The sequence below is a fragment of the Alosa alosa genome, chromosome 3, assembly GCF_017589495.1.
Source record: "Alosa alosa isolate M-15738 ecotype Scorff River chromosome 3, AALO_Geno_1.1, whole genome shotgun sequence".
NCBI classification, from domain to species: Eukaryota; Metazoa; Chordata; class Actinopteri; order Clupeiformes; family Clupeidae; genus Alosa; species Alosa alosa.
In genome coordinates this window covers 33,368,014-33,389,033 of record NC_063191.1, presented here as the reverse complement: position 1 = coordinate 33,389,033, position 21,020 = coordinate 33,368,014, and the positions used below count along the sequence as shown (strand labels likewise).

Below are 21,020 nucleotides of genomic sequence, written 5' to 3'. Positions count from 1 at the left end.
AGGACTGGAGTCAAGTTGGAGGGGGGCATTGCACTGTGGGGCATTCTGCAGGCGTTACAGGGGAGTGGGTGTCCAGTAGCTGAGAGAGACTTACGTCCTGGGCGGTGCCATGGAACTCGTGGGCGGACTGCAGCACGTTCTGCCGGGACTCCAGCTGGCTGGCCTGCCGATAGCAGACGTCGCTCAGCTGCTGCTGCAGGGCCTTCAGCTCCAACAGGTCCTCCTCGTCGCCAGCACTCAGCAGAGCGGCGATCTGCTGGTTCAGCTCCACGTACACCGCAAACCACTCCTATGGGAACAGCCACAGCTCCTCTGTTAGAGGCTGTTACACAACAGTTGGGTCTGGTCAAATCATTTATTCATTTCTGATTGGACAAAAGGCAGGTCTGACCAAATGGGGATATTTGGCCGAATCACAGCCGTGGGGATATCTTTTACCAACCCCTACTGGCACTCATCTCATATTGCTTAATTAAAGCATAGTAGTAAACCTAGCATTGGCCTTTGCTGAGGGAACTTGGTAAAAAAAAACATATACCACACAGCCACTCCTGTGAGACGACGTGTGCCAAGGCCCGTTATAGGTACCTCCAGCACAGGCATTAAAAACTCCATGTAGACTAGAGGAGAGCCATTGCTTGGGTTATGAGGACATCTCGTTTTGATACCTGATCATAACAAATGTGTGTGTCACGTTGGATAAAAGCGGCTGCTAAGAACCATAACCATAAACACACTCTGTTGCACACACACATTTCACCCAGGGAATCTAATACACACTCTACACTGCCAGCCACTGGTACACAGCCAGTACTCTGGCCATTACAAATGACTGCGCTCTCCATAGTCGTGAGAATTATTATATGCACTAAATGTCATTTAAACCATTATCTGTCCAAATGCACACGGCATTACAGAGCATTACGGAGAGCAGAGTTACTGTGCATTATCACACATGATTTAACTAAATCAGAGGAATCTGGACGCACTGCCGGTTTTCTGAACACTACCAAGAAAAGAGCCGCTTTATCCAGAATGAAAATGGGCCATTTCCACCAGTTAAGTAAACTGCTGGTGGATGGATAAACTGGGTGTTAATTACTTTACAGCATGCCTGCATGCTGAGAGCATCAAGACCACCGCACCAGCTGAACTTTCACCAATTAAGACATTGAGTAATACCGCCCCCTATTGGACACACATGGCACAAAAAATGAGAGAGGTGATCCAATGAAATCTAATGATCCTTCCTGCACTTGAGATTTAATTTATTTTTTTCCTTGTGTTTTTGCCATTATAGGCCTTTGCCGCACTCTTCCATATTAATGAAATCACGCTTACACACGCACATAGGAAATGTGGCTGTGGCTCCACCCCGAGCCAACACACCGACTACTGCAGCCGATATAATCTCATAGAGCTAATGGAATCGGTCCGTCCCGGTCCAAATGACCGCAGGTCCACAGGCTGCCTGTCCACCTGATGTAAAGGGGGGGGGGGGGAAACCTCAAGCGCAGACCAAAAGGAAAAAGTCAGCAGGTCTCTCAAGCTACTCAGGTATATTGCTGTGTCCACTAAGTGTATTAGCAGGTGCAACCGACTGCAGTATTTGGGATTTCCAGCTGGATGAGTCAGAGCGCAGGCAGGGAAGGACAGAAACCTCCATCAACACCACAGCACGCTGCCTCAGGGCATTAATGGACCAAAATATTCTCGCAGACCTGCGTATATATCTCATACATTTTTAACCATGTCATTTCGTAAGATATATTTCATATGCACATGGTAACAATTTAAAACATATTTCATATATCAGATTTGTTAGCCAACCTATTGTAGATGTACTGATCTCCTGTAATTTTCTCTCCCTGTCTAAGAGACACATTGTGCAGGGCAGGAACAGGGACAGAGAGGCTGGTGTCTTACGCTATGTTGGCTCTCAATCTCCTCGTGCTTCTGCTGCAAGGCCTGTGAGGCCCGGATGGAGTCCCCGATCCCCCACTGGGCACGGAGCTGCTCAGTACCCGGACCCTCCAGCCAGTTCACAACCTGCACAGAGAGCAGAACACACACACTTTAATTACCTCACACACACACACACACGCATACACACACACACAGCCCCCTGCAGGTGAACCAGGAGGGAGCCCTAATTGGACATCATTAAAAATCAGGAGGAGATGATATCAGGAAAATCAGATGGGAGAGGACCGCAAGACACCTTGAGAAATAATCGAGTGCAAACACAGAGACAGACTGACTTAGTGTTTTAGTGAATTAGTGTTTCAATGCCAAGTGCTGTTGGTTTTCGTAATGGCATACAACAGAGCAGAACAAAACAAAACAAAAGAACATAATGCGACACACAAATCGCAAATGAACAGTGCAGATGTTACACGATGACAATAGACTTCCATTGGCCTCATTTTTGCCAGGCATCGGTGGCTGAGTGTAGGTATTGCCCCTCCGAGGGGCGATTCGTCTCACTCGGAGCGTGACATAAATAAGTGGAGCGTTTGGCGCTGACTGGGGAAGCAGCTGGCGGCACTGGGCACTTTGAGGGAAGGGAGGACAGGGTGATGAAGCGCCTCATTGTTGGCGGATGACAGAGCTGTTTCTCGGGGCACACACACACCGCACCCCCCCCCCCTGCCCCCCTTTCTACCCTGGTGAAGCCAAGGCGAGTCCTCGCTCCCGTCTCCAACGGCTCCGAGCGGTTAGGCTTACAAACCGCATAACGCCCCCATCCTCAAGCCTTTATACCCACCCACACACACACACCATCACCGATCCAACACTCTATGGTGGGGGTTTTTCCACCGCAGATAAGAACTAGGCCAAACTCCTTCAGCCCAAAAACGCTGTTTCGTTCACTCTCACCAAAGCACCGCTGCTGCCTGACATCTCCGTCGCCATGGTAACAGACATTCAATTTAGATTGACTGGATTTCTTTTTCAGAGAGGGAGACGGGGGAAAAAGGTCTCCCATTTGACACACTTCTCCTCATGAGATAACATGACAACGTCGATGCCGGCATCTTATCTGAGACTTAGTGGAACCGTATGACTCAGGCTCACTTTGTTGCTGGGGGTGACTGCTTTTGAGAGCACAGCATCGAGAAAGGATGGGAAGAAGAAACACACTCCGTTGATGACATTCTTCTTGAAGTGTAGCTCGTGCACTCAAATCAACTGCTTTTTTTTCTTTCCAAGGACACACACCCAGAGAAAGTGGGGAGGTCATGAAATGAGAAAACCGTTGAAAAGAAGCAAGTACTCCCACGCACACCTTTGGGCCAACGCTGTCAGACCACCAGAAAACAACAGTAATAACGGTTAATATCTCGCATTTAGCGAGACATCCTGGCAGGGAGGAGGTGCTTTGAGAATGGACAATTTTCTGGGAATGAATGCGGTCATCTTTATAAATGCAGAGTGAAGACAGGCATTTGTGAGACCAAGGCTACGCCAAGCCATGATATATCAAATGACTTCTCAGTGGGCACAGCCACAGCCACAGCCAGCCAGCCACACACACACACACACACACAGGATGAAGAACTTAAAAAACATAGTGCCTCCACAAAGTGGTGCATAATAACAGTTGGTCAGAAAGGTCTGAAGACAGCTTTCACACTAGTGTAGTCTCTAATCTTTTCCAAATAGATTCACTTAATTCTATTTAAAGGGGAAGAGATGTTCTTATTTTCGAGAATTTGGAGCATTGACACTTCCTGTATAGTTAAGATGGCTCACAACAGCACATTTCTGTAGCAGTTCAACATTGAGGACTCCTATCAGTCTCAACTATGGTGGCACCCACACAGCTGAGCATGAACTAAAGTGTGCTACTGTTGGCAACTCTGTTTCACAGACAATGATCTCCACAAAGTCTTTCACTCCAAACTTGTTGAGATTGATACTGAGAAATAGAAAATTGCACTGTCTGCTAAACAGACAACAATGGATTCCGAGAGAAAATCACTCTGCTAGAAAGCATTTTTTTTATCCAGGAAGCTGCCTTGTTGACTCAGGCTCAAGGCCTTTTGGTTTAATGTTTTGGGTCTATTCCCTGAGTTCTCAAATGACCAAACCACCATGGCCTTCAGATGGAGGCTGACCACATCCTACATGCGAGGCACAGCTCAAAGGCTGGCAGGGCAGCCTTTAATAACACACAGCCCAGACACCATGAGCTAGTAAGCAGCCATGAAACTTGAGCATTTGCCAGACAGTTTTAGCTTAGCGCAGTTAACATGTCATGCTCCGGTGGACATATTCCCACATACTTAAAGGTGTGATCATGCACAGAGCATTGTCTTTCAGAGTTAAAAAAAAACATGGGATGGCATTTTGAAAAAGTGGGATTGAATGAGACTGAGACACTGGCTATGTTAAGAGACATCTTTCAAATCCACAATGCTGTTTGGTAGCTGTGCATTAATTCTTATAAAAATATCATGTCATGTCATTGCCTTTTCACTAAAGCTGTGGGAATCCATTGAGCAATCAATGAAAGAGTCAACTCTTTTATTTTTGTTCACAAGTATAGTTGTGGACATTTTATTTTTAGCCGTACCACTGCCCCGGGAACCCATTCAGTGATGAGCCCTGTGGCAGTGTTGTCCTCTCCCCTACCTGCATGACCTTGGTCTGGATCTCCTCCAGCTGCGAGCGCTTGCTCCTCTGCCGGCACACCTCCTGGTACTTGGTGTACTCCTCCCGCAGCGAGTCCAGCAGCTTCATCACTTGCGGCTGGGCCAGCAGCTCGTCGTCCATGGGCGACCAGGCCGTGCCCCCGCCACCGCCACCACCACTGCTGCCGCCGCCACCCTCGGAGCCGTTGAAGCGCCGCTGCTGCAGCTCCGACAGCAACTCGTGACCTGAAGAGACAGGAGAGAAAAGAGAGGGATGGAGAAAAGCGGGGAGAGTGGAGGAGAGGAGCGAGGGAAGAGAGAGGAGAGGGGAATGAAGGGGGACAACGGGGAGCAGGAGTTAGAAAAGGAGGCAAAGACAAGGTCAAGATGTGGGTGGTAAACACAGAGGCCGCTCCCATTGCTCACCTAATAGAGCATGGTGCTGACAACAACAAACAAACAACAAACAACAACAAGGTTCAATACCCTTGGAGCACAAACACAGGCTAGCTTTACTCTACTGTCGGAGAGCTCTCGGAACACAATCCCAGCATCTGGCACAGAATCTGCTAGGATGGTTTGGAGAATAGATTGTATCTGACGTGAGGCATCCTTGAGAGCTCTGCACTGCCACACTGATGTGTTCCTCAGAGACGTAGGGTGTGTGTGTTTGTGTGTGTCTGTCTGTGTGTGTGTGTGTGTGTGTGTTACAAATAAACTCACTAAAAGGAGCAGCAGGAGAGATTTAAAAACATTAACACTAATGGGAAGGGATGAATAACATGTGGCAGGAGGACTCGAAAAAAGATGAACGGAGGAAACTAGCAATGAGAAGGGAGGGAGAAGTGGAAGGGAAATACCGTCACAGAAAAGAGAGAGAGAGAGAGAGAGAGAGAGAGAGAGAGAGAGAGAGAGAGAGAGAGAGAGAGAGAGAGAGAGAGAGAGAGAGAGAGAGAGAGAGAGAGAGCAGAGGACAGGACAGGAGAGGCTCTCTGAACGTGACGGGGAGCAGAGCTGAAGCAAAGGTGTTAGTGTGACGGATGCAAATGCGAGGGATGGCAAAACGCTCCTGCTCGACGAGATTATTTCAGCTACAAAGCCGTCACACCGGGGCTGCGCTGGGGAGAGAGTTCTTCTAGGGGGTGGAGCGCTCGCCCCTCATTTGTTCACATTTTTCAGCGAATCTGGGACGGTACTGTCACCGCGTAGATTTGACTTAAAAAAGAAAAAACAAGACCCAACAAGCACCTCCAAAAAAGGGGAAGGCAAAAAAAAAGAGAACTCCTTGCTTGTCAAGAGGCTCTTGTTTGATTTCACATTTGTTCTGTAGTCCCATCTGTGCTGTGACAAAACGTAACAACAGCTGAGAGACATGCAGAAAAAGAGAGAGCGTGAAAGAGAAGGGATTCTCACACAATGAGCCATCAGCACAGGGGGGTGAGTCACCTCTGCTCCACAAAGCCATTTTTTCAGTGGGCAGCACTGTACAAGAGACACACTGACCACCAGCACCCAGACAATGGGCCCTTTACACAGCCAGCTACACGCTGCCTTTTTGCAGTCCTGGGTAAATATTTTCAGTGCAGTAAAAGGGCTTGAGTAATACGCTGAAGAGACCACCCCACCCCACCCCCCTCCCAGCACCAAAAAACTGCCAGGAATCCAGGGGCCCAGAGTGGAAAAATAGCTTTACCACTGCCACATCATAGGACTGGGAAGCCACAGTGGCGAGTTTTATTGGCAAAGGGAGCTGGAGACATTCACCAAAGCATACTCTGTAAAGTTCAGAAGTGCTGGATTGTCTTTGGTTGTGAGTGACTCAAGGGTTGGCATGGCTTACCTGTTTGTAAAACCGTTTCTGGGTCGAAGGATGGCAAGGCATTACAATCTGGTGGTCTGTTAGGGAAAATAAGAGCTGAAAGTTAATGATATGGATCGGCAGGGCAGATCAACAGGAAGTCAACACACTCAGTGAAATAGAATTGCTTTGTTGTTCTTTCGAGAGTGAAAACATGACAGTTTCTTGAAAGTAACTAAGAGCATTCGATTTGTTTTGAGTTCACAAGTTCTCAAGTTCACACACAGCAGTTCAGGAGCAGAATTCAACATAAGGTTTGTAAAAACCACGAGCCATTTCAATAACTCATATTTTAAAAATAGATAAGCATAAATAAATCAGATGGTGGAACACATTGCTGAAACTCCTGGCATACTTGGAGTCATGGAGACTGATGGGTGGGGAGAGGAGACCAAACCCACCTGTCTTTGTCTGGCTGGTTGGACTTTTCGTTCTCATTGATGACCGCTAGCTCATCCAAAAGGGACGTGGACTCCCTGGTGAATTTCTCAAAGACCTGATCAAAACCAAAAATGTGTAAACGTGGACAGATTAACATACAACTCCATAAAAAGATGAGGATGGGATGTGCACACAGCCAAGGACTGATCTAATGCATGTATACCATTTGTATCACTACCCCCATAGGATGACATCTATTTTTAAGTCAATAACTGAGGGAAATAATTTTGCAAAATCATCTGATTATCATTTTCACTACGACTGCTGAGAGCAATCAGACTGTATAAAACACAAAGAGGAGGCAGGAACACTGCTGATTATTAATGGAAGAGGGTCAGGTTAGAACTGTTCCCACAGGAAGGCCGTTGCCTTGACTTATTTTTATTTGAAATATGTGCTAAATGACTATTGCAAAAGCCACATAGAAATGAAATCACTAAGTACAGACTACCAGAGACTCACTAATAAAAGTGTTGCAACAGATTCAGGGAAGATGAGAAAAAACAGCCGGCATGTTAAAATATTCAGACGAACTTTGGCTAAACTGGGTAACTGTTTGAAACAGAACAGAAGTTCTTTGATGATGATGCCATCAACATTTTAAATGCACTGCCTTGACTCTATTCTGCCATATGAAACTGTTCCACTGTGTGAACCATTTGTCCACACCTTCCATTTGTCATTTTCCACTTTTGGACAAGGCTGAAGAGAGAGCAGACCCTGTATTAGGGTTCCAAATGTTGCACTTCAAAACCAATTCTTCATTATGATTATCCACATCAAAGAAGCAACAGCATGACAATTAGGGAGTTATTACCTGCAGTTAATGTTGCAATGACAGTATGTGATGGGAGTATGCTGTAGCTACAGTCCCTAAAAGACCTTTATTAATGTTTTGCTGAGGAATATCTAAGCTAAGCACTTACTAAGTTGCAAAGCTGTTGTAGAAAAAGTGCTAGCACATGGGAGCTTAGCCTCCACAGAAATGTGCACAGCGTGTCCTCGCTTTAATGTGCACAGCGTGTCCTCGCTTTAATGTTGCAGGACGCTGCTTTCTTTTCCTCCTGTCTGTGACTCACCAGTCTCTTGTTGACCCAGTCCATGTGGTCGTACAACAGACTCCCCCCAAATTCTTCCGTCAGCTGACACGGCTCAATGTAGCGTGTCAGTTTGTTGGCCGACACCAGGATGACCTGAAGCAGAGGAGTGGACAGAGATGAGACTGCTGCGTAGATTTAGAGAAAAAAAAACAAATATCCACCCCTGCAGGTGTCTAAAGAGGTTCAACAAACAACAAAAACCTCATTCAATACAGAAAAGAGTGCCTGAAAGCCACAAGAGTGGGTTAATGGTTCAATTCGGCGGAAATCTCTCCACGCCATGATGCACGATTTCCCCGTCTGGCCAGGAGGAACAACACCCCTCCCCGTGACAGAAATGTCACCCAAGGTTAATCATCTATGAATAATTTATTTGATATTTCCATTTTCAGTCATGCAAGGCCAGGGATAAACTCAGCAGGTGAGGTGGCCTTCCCGCCCAGTCGAAATTACAGCCCAGCACTAAATGTCACCAACACTGATCACCCATGTGCACCATGTATACGAGAGAGAGAGAGAGAGAGAGAAAGAAAGAAAGAACGAGAGAGAGAAAGAAAGAAAGAAAGAAAGAAAGAAAGAGAGAGAAAGAAAGAAAGAAAGAAAGAAAGAGAGAGAGAGAAAGCACAAAGGAGGAGAGAGTGTGACAAAGACAGACAGACAGACAGAATGAGTGAGACAGCAGAGATGGTGAACAGATAGAAAGAATGAAAGACTGAGAGAATGATGGAGAAAGAGGAGGGCAAAAGCAAAGCCAGAGAATGAGTGACACACACACAGGGAGTGAAAGGGCCAGAATGTCACACAGCTAGAGGAATGGCGAGGGCAATCCCACTGGGGGTCAGAGAGGGGTGTGCCCCCTACTCCTGCACCCCCCCACCCTGCTGAGAGGTGTGTCCCCTACTCCTGCACCCCCACCCTGCTGAGAGCTGTGCCCCCCACTCCTGCACCCCCCACCCTGCAGTGTGTGCCCCCCTACTCCCTGTCGGACGCTCCTGTCTCTGAGTCATGCTTCCTCCCTCCTGACACCAGGCTGAGGTTCAGCAACGCCTGACGGGAGTCGCATCCAGAGGATGGGAGTCAACAGCTGACCCCACCCTCCCGCGGATCATCACAGCTGAGTCAACACGCAGGCCAGCTCCTGCCACCACCCCAAACCACTCCTGGCTGAGCTGTGCCCCCCTCCTGCACCCACCCCCCAGCTGTCTCTGGAGTCAGCTTCCTCCCCTCCTGACACCAGCCTGAGGTTCAGTGAGCCCCTGGACGTGGTCGCAACCAGAGGATGGGAGTCAACAGCTGAGCCCCACCCTCCTGCGGATCATCACAGCTGAGTCAACACGCTGGCCAGCAGGCGCCGGAACACGGGCGGGATATGTGGGTGCGATGTTCACTCGTTTTGTTTTGCCTTCTTCTATGCATGTGCTCATCTCTCCCTCCTGACTGACGCAGGCTGATGATTAATGCAGCGCCCTGACGTGAGTGTAACCAGAGGATGGGAGTCAGCAGCTATTCCCACCCTCTCCCTGCCGGATCATCACAGCTGGAGTCCAATGCAGGCCAGCGAGCGCCGCCACCACCCAAACCACCATCCCCACATGTCCCTCTCTGAGCACAAATACAGCCCACTTAGCACTTGAAGACACACACACTGGCCAAGCCAGAGGATGGGAGTCTACAGACCCCTCCGGGATATAGGCCACAGCTCAGTGTTCCATGAGCCAGCAGGCGCCGCCTTCTTCTATGCATCCACCATCCCCTCTGTGTCCCTCTCTGACCCTCCTGACACCAGGCTGAGGTTCAGCAACGCCCTGACGTGAGTCGCAACCAGAGGATGGGAGTCAACAGCTGACCCCCACCCTCTCCTGCGGATCATCACAGCTGAGTCAACACGCAGGCCAGCAGACGCCGCCACCACCCCAAACCACCATCCCCCACATGTCCCTCTCTGAACGCACAAATACAGCCACTTAACGCAGACACACACTGGCCAAGCTTGTCGCAGCGGTCTACAGAACACACGGGACGGGATATAGGCCGTGCTCAGTGTTCACTCCGTTTTTCGTTTTTGCCTTCTTCTATGCATCCCTCATCTCTCTCTCTCTCTGCATAACTGACACCAAATAAAGATGTTGCTTGAATGATTAATGTAGAGGACTAGAAATACTGTTTCTGGAGGAGTAACCATGCCAAGGAAAAACTTCCATACGGATACACTTCTTAGTGATTGTTGAGTGGTATGGCAAGAGAACTGAGAAAACTCCCAGGAACTGGTATACGCACGTGTGTGTCTGCGTAAGAGAGAGAAAGGCTAACTGCTTCCTTTGTTTTCAAAGTTCACATGGAGAAATTTGTTTTTCTGTACAACTAAAGCATAAAGGAACCATTATGACCCTACTTTCCTTTCAAACAGAATCAAAGGAAAAGAAAGAAAAAAAAAAATACCCCAAACCACAAGACCTTGGCTAAACAAATAGTGTTCTCTCCTCTGAAACCCAGCTTCTCTGGAAGTCACCCAGTGCTCCAGCATCTATTTAAAAAGGTAGGTCTTTTTAAGACGGCAACTTTCTGAATCTCCTCAAGCATTTGACCCTGAACTACCCCCCGTGTCGAGCATCATAAGCAGTGCCTTGGGAGGCTGCCAGCCTGGTTCCACACATCCACAAGGTTAACGGTAGGATGCTAAGCACTCCCACCTTCACACTGGCTGCGAGACCAGGACGCCCCAGAATTCTCTCCTAACTCTGCAGACAGCACTTATATATAGCCGTGCTCCATCTCTATAGCCTGCAGCTTGGGCCTACAACACACTGCTGCTGCTGCTGCTGCTGTATCGGGAAACAATCAAAGGGCTAATTTGGGTTATTAACGTTTCACGACACGTTCGCGCCTATATACATATTCATGGCCGTGCTTTGGTCCACACAGTGGACGGAACAGAGACTTCCTCAAAAGAGAAGAGGAGGTCAGGAATGGGGGAGGGTGGGGGTTGTGCAGCGTATGGCCAGCCATGCTTTCATCGGGGAGGAAATAATGTGGCTTGAAGGTATAAAACATTATTTTGACGGAAGATCAGGCACGACTGAAGCCGCCAAACCTCCAGCAGGGGAAGACATAAAGGAAAACAGAACCCCCTTCCCCCTCCACCACCCTTTCTTTGCAGCGTAGCATTAAATCAAATTACTGCTGGATCGTGACATCTGTATATTTAACCCACACTGATACCCACTTCTTTTCCTAGGCCTGATACATTTTTAATCATTCTCAGATTGAGCTTGGATTCAAAAGTGCACAGAGGAAGTTTCATAGAAGATAATCTTTCATGCAGTAGCAGCCCTGCAGCTTGGGCCTACAACATACTCAAAAATCCCCTAAAAAAGCCGTTTTTAAGTTAATTAAATCATGCTGTTCAATTAACGAAAATATGCGCCCTCTTAAAAATAGTTGGAAAGTCCTCAGAGATCTAAATGGCAAACAGGAAAAGTCCATTTCCTTGCGAAGGGGTTTCCAGGTCGGGCTGGCATTTCCACATGCTCACAAATTACTGCCAAATTGGCTTCTGGTGACGGGTTTTGAGATCAAGAGCTTCCAAGCCGCTCGGCATGCTCGAAATGCCCGAAAACCCACTCACACATCTCGTCAGTCACACCAGTCGAAAATGCCCATTCATCACTTGGTGTCCTTTAGTAGGTCAAGAGTGTGGTAACGAACGGCTGTTTTCACAAGTATCCCCATTCACGACCCCATTCCCCCCCTTATCCTCCCGAAGTCGGGATAAATTGACCTATTCTGCCAAAACTGTGCCATCTGGTTTTCCGAACGCTTGTTATGAGGAGGGGGCGAAAGGCTGGAGGGGACGGCTGGCCCAGATCACTGGAGGAACAGTTGGAGCACAAACAAAGCTGAAAAAAAAAAATCAGTGTCAGGACACACACATACACATACACACACACACACACACACACACACACACGTCTCAAACACGGTCTTACACACACGGGTGCAAGCAAACAAACAAGAAAGCATGAGCAAACACAGAAATAGAACACACACACACAGACACAAACAGACACACTGGGGACTCTATGCTGGAGACAGTGGTGTGACTGTCCTTCCATGGACACGTCACCCGCCTGTTCGTCTGGATGCACATTACTGTTGCCAGGCAACATGACATTATTAGTTCATGCTGAAACAGAGCGTGGTGAGTGGCAGACAATTAGACAAATGAGTCTGGTCTCTTCGGCCACCCATTTAGCTTGGCCCTGACTGTCTGTGGCAGAGGACCCCCCCCCCTTTCCAACAGCAACTCAACCCCCAACCTCAGCTCCCCACTACCTGAGCCCGTCAGGTGGCAGAGAGCACATCACCATCCTCTCCAGAGCCATTTAGCCATAGACCAAACCACCAATGATGCTCCACTTAGTCAGGCTATATAACAGGAAAGAGGCAAAGGACAGCGGACCATGTAGAGGTGATGAGTCTGATGAGGCTGCGGTGGTGCGCGTGTTATTCTAACTCTACACTATAGTTAGCACAGTGAGTCACAACTGACTGTCAGGGGAGAGCATCATCCCAGGAAACTGAAACATTCCCACTGCTGCTGATGGCATCTTTAGTCATCGCACACAGCTAGGGAGATCAAGAGTGGGTTTATTGTGGTCTTATTATACTTGGTAATGTAATAGCTGCTCATGAACATAGTCAGCTCTGCAGGAATCCACACACTTTGGCTCTAATGCCCTTACAAAACTTATATAAAAAGGGTCATTTAATTCTCGTGCATCATCATCAGTCAGAACTTAATTAGGGGACTACACTCTGCTCATGCAATACAGCCACCTTCATACGGCCAAACAGAAACAGGCAGGAAACAAATATTCAGCCACTGTATCCAGACCAATTCTCCCCTTTCACCCAGTTTAGCAGCCGCGATCGCGCAACACTTCCCAGTGGGCTCTGATCTGACGACACAGCACAATCCGTCTGCGGCGATACACCCCGGGCACGCTGCTCTGGACATGCACCGCTGCAGAGCCATGCGCCGGCTCAAAAAGACCAACGTCAGCACAGTTATGAGACGAAGAACTCCAGTACCCCCTTACCCCCACCCACCCCCTTCTTCCACATTAGACATGATGAGCTAGTCATGCTCGCCACTATCCGGGGCAATTTGCCAAGGAATTTGAAATCGCAACCTAAAGGCATTAGCGTCGCTACCAGGTCCCAGACCTCCGTAAATGAAGACGCGTAATTTCATTACAAGGAGCGCCATTAATCCTAAACTATAAAGCCAATTACTGACATGCATACAAGAGACTTCTGGGATGTAACTAGCCTCATTGCTTTGTGCCTTCTGCCTTTAAACATAGCAGCAATTCGCTCTCTTGTGCTGCAGTGGGGAAAACAAAGGCAAATATCAATAGTGGATCCTAGAACAAAGCCGGAGGTGACATTTAAAAAGATTCTAAAGGCTTTAGAGAGGAAGTCTCTAGGAAGAGAGTGTGGCCATCCTCCCCCTTACTTATGGGTGCAAAATGAATTCAGAGCGAGATAGCTGAACCAGTGATTTGCAAAACAATGCAGCCGTGTCCTGATCTATTTGACGCCATGCACATCAGTAAACATATCAGCTCATCACAAGCAATACATGATTGCATTTTCACAGCACATCCTCCTGCATGCAGCCAGGGATGCAGACGTGAATTCCCTGAGGACAGTGCCCACAGGGCTACAGCAACAGGGTCAGGACGAGTTTCTCAGTGCTTACCTCAAAGCCTAGACGATCCTTCTCCTTCCAGAAACAGAAGTGGGTGACTTTCTTGTCCCAGAATTCATCAGGTTTCACGACACACACCAAGGACACCTCAGCAGGAATGACATTCTGAAACAGACACGGCCATATGACCCGGTAAATACAGCCACGATTTTAGGCATTGCCTCAAAAGTACTTGCACTTGTAATCCTATTCCACTTCTCAAATCCTTGTCTGGGTTTTTTGATGAGACATAAAAATGTGGTGGAAAAAAATTACTTTTTCTTTGCTACACCAGCATTTCCAATCACTCTCATGAGCAACTTTAGGTAAGAGTATAATCATTTCCCAATGTGCTATTGACTGGGCGACTGCGCCACCAACCCTTTCATATTTTAAAGCATTATAAAACAAGCCAAGCAGTAAAGCCAGTATAAATACTGAAACCAAATTGTGCTAAAACAAATTCTCTGGCAGGTCATTGTGGTTGATTTGTTTGTTTTCTTTTTGTCACCATTGAATCCAGCTGTGAGTCATGACACCATGTTTCAAAAACCAAACAGACCGGGGGTGGCTAGATTAGGAATTTGGGTGCTCTCTCTCTCCCTGCCTCTCTTTCTCTCACACACACACTTCTTTAAACACAACCATTCAATCCTAACTCAGAGCTCAGGCAGAAAAAACAGGGAGTTAGCTATCTGCCAAGCGCATTTGCACAACGCTCTCAATCTGCACTGACAAAATCAGGTCACGGCCAGCACGATCCCGACTACCATGGTCGGTGCATTGAACTGCGGGTCAACACTGAGAGAGAAGGAGAGGGATGGAGAGAGAGAGCTTTCCCCAGGATCGCTGAGGGAACCCCTTCAAAGAGGAAAGAAACACTAAATGTCACAACGAACAATAACTCCGCAAATCATCTGCAGAGGAAAGAATCGAGCACCATTAAGAGTCATTCAGGACCCTTCCAGATTAAATCAGTTTCCTTTAATTGCTTCTTTGACTTTGCCTTCCCCGATTTCCGTGGCTGTGAAAAAGCCAAAACTGTTTTTAGCCCTGTCTCAGTAATCACCAAAATGGAGACATGTGGTGGAACACTTCTCCTCTAAACAGCATGAAGAACATATAAAAACACCAGTGCCAAAATGGCTCTGAGCTGGGGGAACAACTCAAGTAGGTCAAAGACAAAGGAGTTTATTGCCGTTATTCTGCCCTGCACTCCACATTCCTACAAATGGTGGGAAAAATAAGGCGGCAAGACTGCAGGGCTTTATAGTGCGCCCATTTCACTCGCACATGCGAGTAAAAATGATGCCGTGCGAGTGCAAAAAAATATTTAGGCGCAATGGTGCGAATGAGTTCTAACCATGTCAATGTTTGTCTACAAAATACACCGCAACATCGAGAAACATTACTGGTGGAGACCATAGCATCACGTCGCGAATGCAGCATAAAAACTACACCTCCCATCAACGTTAGCAGCGGTAGTAGTCGCTTCTATCAAATCCAAGAGTGCGCAGAAAAAGCGGAAAGTCAGACTAGCCAGCCAAGATGCAAAGTTTGAAGAAATTAGTTCTTCTATCCACCGAATTCATTGGATATAGGAGGAACAGGATGAGATTCTGAGAATACAGTGAGAGAAGGAAAGGTAACCTAACATGCCTTTAAGCCCAGTTGACGTATTGGCTGCAATATGCAAAATATAGATGTAGCGAGCCGGCACAAAAGTAGCCTCCCGTAATAATCCCATTTTATTCAAAGGTAGAACGCTACTGACAACTCCAGGCTTCCACGCATGCTTGTTTGTTTACACCGAGTGTGTGAAAGTGCAAAACGAAAGTAGGCCTAACGTTTGCCTACTGCCCCCATCAATGCAGATATTTCAAATAAAAACTGAAAGTATAAAACATATATCCTTGATTAGCCTATGTTGGGTTTTGTGGAAGAGAAAATTGACTGTTTTAGTAGTAGTATTAGGCAGTATGCAGTCAGATAGGTCACCATGGGCATATTTGGATTAGCTACAGATGGATTCACAAATAAATAAATTAGCCTATATAGATATATAATAGATTTGGCAGGATACTTGATATACAGGCTAAATGCAAATATTGCAATGTATTATATTATTTTACATTAACAAAATGTAGGAAAATAGAACAGACTGAAAATAAAGTAGGCACTGGAAAAGTAGGATCTTTAAAATCCTGTTTCCTGTAGCCTAAATGTTGTCAGTCATTCTTAATATTCGCAATTGGTGCACTGGCATGTTTAACTGTTAGCTGCAGTATAATGTTGGATTATGTGTAAGTTAAGTACAGAACTCACTGCGCCCAAATTTTTGTCTGTGCTCCTAATTTTTTTTAACTTGGGCGCACAAGTGCTCCTGGAAAAAATGTTAGTGTAGAGCCCTGGACTGCCTTCTTTCGCTCCAAGTCACAACTAGACACGAGATATTCTAAAATTAGGTGTTTTTGTCCCGGATAAGGCCGAACCCCACGGCAGTTTGGTTCTCATAGTGCCCTTCTTTATTTCCAAGTTCTGGCAATGAGATTATTCTGAAAGTACCTCCCCTCTGACCATTGTGAATATTCATTAATTGGACAATTACTTAGTCAAATGGCAACAGCAGCAGATGCCTTGCTAGCATATTCAGAAGTGATCACCAGGGAGCCATAAACCTACAGGAGGAATCAGCTACTTTCTCTCCGTCAGCACCATTGTCATGGCTGCTGTGTAGAAGCCTGTCAGAGTGCATCATTATGGCTTAAGAGCATCAGAGCGACCATCTTACCTGCAGCATCAGTACCACTGTTTTCACAACATTCCACTGTGACTTCCTCCCGTCCACAATGACTGTGAATCCTCGTGCTTTGCACTTCTCACTGGTTAAGATGGAACAGAGGGAGAACAGTACAGGGAGATAATCAACAACTGTTAAATAGCAGGAATTAATGTCATGAGTAACAACACTGTCTGGAAATAGTCTGGAGTCACTTGCTGAAAATATGTTTTTCCTGTTGCCATTTAAGCTTGTCACCACATGCTGATTAGGGGACAAATGTTTGGTCAGCAAGTACAATAGAGCTCTTCCAGAATTAGGTGACCAGTAATCCCTGGAGAGCAGACTGCCGGACAGATTTTATGTCCATTTTCAGTTGACTAAGCAACCCAACCCAAACATAGCTAAATATAAGTGGGGGCATCAGTTTCAGCTTTAAGAAGAGAGAGATGGGTGTGTGTGAGTGTGTGTATGTGGGCGTGCGTGTATGTGTATGTGTATGTGTGTGTGTGTGTGTGTGTGTGTGCACATGTCTGTGTGTGTGTATGTATTGAGGGGGTATTTGAATGTCACTTCCTTTAGTCCAACTCTTCAGTGGAGTGAAGAGGGGGTATGAGGTTTTACAGAAAGCCCAAATGTGACCCACTTGGTTCGACGAAAAAAAAGAAGAATTGTGGGCGCACAAAAGGCTGTCGGGCCAGCAGTTCATATTAAAGTGAAACATTCCCAACTACACACGGCTGAACTGAGCCAAAACAAAAATGTCCAAAGTCATAAGCGATATTTGAGGCTCGCAGCCCTTTTCTGCCTAACAAGCCAGAACCATTTGAGTCAATGGGCACCAGGGTGGCTCACATCAATTCCGCTGCCTCCGATGCACGCAATAACCAGTTCAATACAAGCAGAGCATAGTGGTCCCTGGGAGAGCAATCTATCAGTGCCATCAAAGGCCCTGCTACCAAAGTGGAGCCAAAAAGTCTTTCAAAGGCACGGGAAAATCAATATGACCATATTTTAATGTCAGCATGATAAAGTATTAGTGCAGCTCTTGCTCCATTTGTTAATACGATTGGACGGAAGACAAAAAAAGCAAATAAATGTGGTAGAGGTACATTAAGTAAAACAAATGGTGTTTTTCCTACGAGTTGATACAATTTAATAGAGGCTCTGATTTACTGTGGAATATGGGCAATAACACTGAGCACTGTAGCAGGCAAGGGGGCCTACAGTACGGATCCCTGGGCTGGCTAACCTGGGGATGCCGAGGAGATAGTCCAGCGTGGCACTCAACTCCTCCATGCTGGTCTGCTCCGTGCACAGCGGTATGGTGAGGATCAGCCCGCTGCGCCGGTCCTTGCCTCCTGGAAAAACAACAAGGGCCGAAGAACACGTCAGGAAAAATTGCGCAACATGAGCCAGAGCCTCACTAAGATCACTGAGAGAGAGAGAGAGAGAGAGAGAGAGAGAGAGAGAGAGAGAGAGAGAGAGAGGAAAAACCCTGTCATAATAGCTGTGCTCAAACATTCCAAGAAAACCACGCCAAAGCGCTCAAAGAAAACGTGTCCCACAGACACTCGTGAGCCTACTTTCTCACTCGGCCGCTCGGGCTGTAGAGTCGCTGCGATGTCGAGAACGGCGTCGCTAAAATGACCAGACTACATTCCTCAAGGATAATGAGGCATGTTTTCAGTGGTAAAATTTTATAACCTTAAATGTTAGGCGGAGACGCCGCTGACTGCAAGCTGTCAGTTCTGTCATGTGGAACATCCAATCTAATTAAGTGAGGCACCATATTTAGCAACAGTGAACAAAACCAGCTGAATACAAAGGTCAGCTAAATGGATGACCATTACAATACCTAAAAAAAAAGAGCAGACCCCATCCATAGCCATTGGCTCCCCAACATACACATGCTTGTATTGTGATTCTGTGGTTGCAGGGACAAGTGTCCTTCAGAGTAAGTGAGTGCATGATGAGACTCAGCATCTCCAGAGACAAGGCTGTGATGTAACACCATGACCTTCACAGCAGAATAACAACCTCAGTAGGAAAATGCAGCCACCAGTAAAGAGCTATCGTGCGTCAGAGTGCTGCAGTTTGAGACAGATAGACACCTAGTGAAGGCAGTATATCAGTCACAGGACCACCACTGTTTTTAATTGTATTCATTTATTATATTGTGCCTGAGAGACCCCAAGGCCCAGAGATCCTTTAACTCTGTCTGAGCACTAATGGGAACATTATGGTAATTCATTCATTAAGAGTAACATTAAGCATATTTAGCATGTTGCATATAGAATCAAGACATAATTTTGGATAGGTGGTGCATGCACTCTGTCAAGCTGGTTTGCTTGTCTAGTGATTTAGTTGTAATTGGCACTGAGAGCACAGTGGAAGAAAGAGTATTCTGTTCATATTCAGGATATACTGGTGGGTCCCGGCTATTTTGCAGTAATGCAGGTGTGTGCATCAGCCAATTAACTTAATAGGGAAATGAGGGAGGAGGCTAGCCTTAGCGCCCTATACCATGAACAGGTCCAGTGCTCACAGGAAACCAAGTTTGGGGTCATCTGGGTTCTGGAGTCATCTCCCAAACCCACTCCCCATCACTCTCCCTCACTCATTTCCTCTCATCTTTCACGGTCATATGAAGGCTGAAAAGCCCAAAAACACTTAACAGAAAAAGGTTCAATGTTATTACCTGACAAAAATGCCAGTTTCTTCTTCAGGACCGGCAGCATGGTTGTGGCTTCCATGTTGGAGGTGCTCATTGTGTCACAAGATCTGAAACTTAAAGGAGACTGTTTATGAGGGTAAATGTAATGCTACCAATACACTTTTAAATGGGTAATACTACCAATATGCATAGACCATCGATTATGTGGTCTGTCTGCAGTGCACGATATCACCAAAGAACTGGAATACAGAATTATTTTGCTATAGCCACAGCCCAATTAGGTTAATTAGCCTTGTATGTCAACTCTTGAAGTCAGGAAAACTTCACAAGTCTGGCAATTCAAACTCAAAGCAATATTCTTTGATTTCTTATAATTCTTAATGTATATATATTTTATAGGACTACTATTATAGGAGACAGTCCTATACAATTGAGTATTTTATAGAATGCCTATGACTGGGCAAGAGAAATAAAAAATATATCTGTATCCGACTGACTCTACACACTACCTGTTTCTGCACGCATCCCCCATGATATATTATCTGTACATTTTCAGGATACAGGCCGAGTGTTGAGGTTGAAATAAACCCAGACCTTCTGTTGTCTTATCTTCTGCCAAATATTCTGTGTATCTTCTTTCAACCACAAGACTTGAACACACATTGTGAGATACTTTCACTCTTCACCAATATTCTGTATCTGACAGAGCTATAGATAAAAATAGTCCAAGTGCATTACTATTTCCAGGATGCTTGGATAGGTCATATGCTAAGTCATGTGCTGTCCACACACACACACACACACACACACACACACACACACACACACACACACACACACACACACACACACCTACCTTCAGTATGAAAATGAGAGCAAATCTCTGCTGTCCTTCTCTTCACACGTATCCTTCCTTGTCCATGTTCTGCAAAGAAACAAAGTCCAAATTTGTATAGAAACGAACAAGTCAACACTGCCCAACTACACACTTGTTTCCAATCTCTGTTTGTAATAATGCCTTTGCCAGTGTGAAACAGCCTACAGAGAGGAACTGATGGACTCAGATCTGAATCCAACCAAACTCAATCTCTAGCTGGTGCTTATAGAAGGGGGAAGCAATCACCCTGAAATGTGGAGCGTAGTGATTTATTAAGCAGGCGAGGATAGTTCCAGATAAACTGCTTAGGGTGAAAATTCTTGCGTAAGCATCAATAATCACCCCGCAGCATTTAGATCCTGTTTTGCCCAGTGTCATTCTGGCACATCACCATGCTCTCTGCATGTCGAAGGAACGGACACCATAAAACCAAGTGACAAAAACAGGACTTTATGGACAAGGTTTAGGACATAGGCCTATTAAGGGACGCATGGAGAGTAAAGTTAATCCAAACTGAACTGTAGCAACAGCAAATTCTACCCTAAACTGCCCTAAATTACACATAAGCTGATCCACTTCATGGTAACATCTCTCCTAATGCATATTTTCATGGCAAGGCACCAACATCCTCAACTGATGCAGGGTCATGTCATCACAAAATGTTTTTGTTTATAATAAGGGATTTCTTACGCATAATAGGCCTTTTGAAGAGAGACACTAGCATGTGCAACTCAATAAATAGATTGCATGAATGGGTTGCCATTTCTGACGTGGTCAGGAATGAACAAACTATCACTTCCGGTACTATAACCTGCGGATAGTAAGGAAAGGGAGAGGGACCACCATGTATTTCCAGACATTCTTCCAAAGTAACTACAATCATTTTGAAGCCTAAAACT

At 46.2% G+C, this 21,020-nt stretch overlaps 1 protein-coding gene across 7 annotated transcripts in view; it reads right to left on the bottom strand.

Moving 5' to 3' along the window:
* Positions 1–21,020, bottom strand: part of sestd1 (SEC14 and spectrin domains 1) — a 28,311-nt gene that overhangs the window by 6,168 nt on the left and 1,123 nt on the right. For 3 of the 7 annotated variants that reach the window (XM_048239841.1, XM_048239843.1, XM_048239844.1), the window contains exons 2-12: positions 20,101–20,169; positions 19,269–19,357; positions 17,820–17,928; positions 16,580–16,670; positions 13,801–13,914; positions 8,016–8,129; positions 6,897–6,991; positions 6,478–6,533; positions 4,639–4,883; positions 1,927–2,049; positions 95–289 (exon numbers count right to left, since the gene is read on the bottom strand). In XM_048239841.1, the coding sequence (XP_048095798.1) occupies positions 95–289; positions 1,927–2,049; positions 4,639–4,883; positions 6,478–6,533; positions 6,897–6,991; positions 8,016–8,129; positions 13,801–13,914; positions 16,580–16,670; positions 17,820–17,928; positions 19,269–19,338 (1,212 nt within the window). In that variant the 5' untranslated portion in view covers positions 19,339–19,357; positions 20,101–20,169. Of the gene's footprint in view, positions 1–94; positions 290–1,926; positions 2,050–4,638; positions 4,884–6,477; positions 6,534–6,896; positions 6,992–8,015; positions 8,130–13,800; positions 13,915–16,579; positions 16,671–17,819; positions 17,929–19,268; positions 19,369–20,100; positions 20,170–21,020 lie in introns of all 7 variants that reach the window. The other 4 variants (XM_048239845.1, XM_048239847.1, XM_048239846.1 and 1 more) reach the window with 2 other exon arrangements.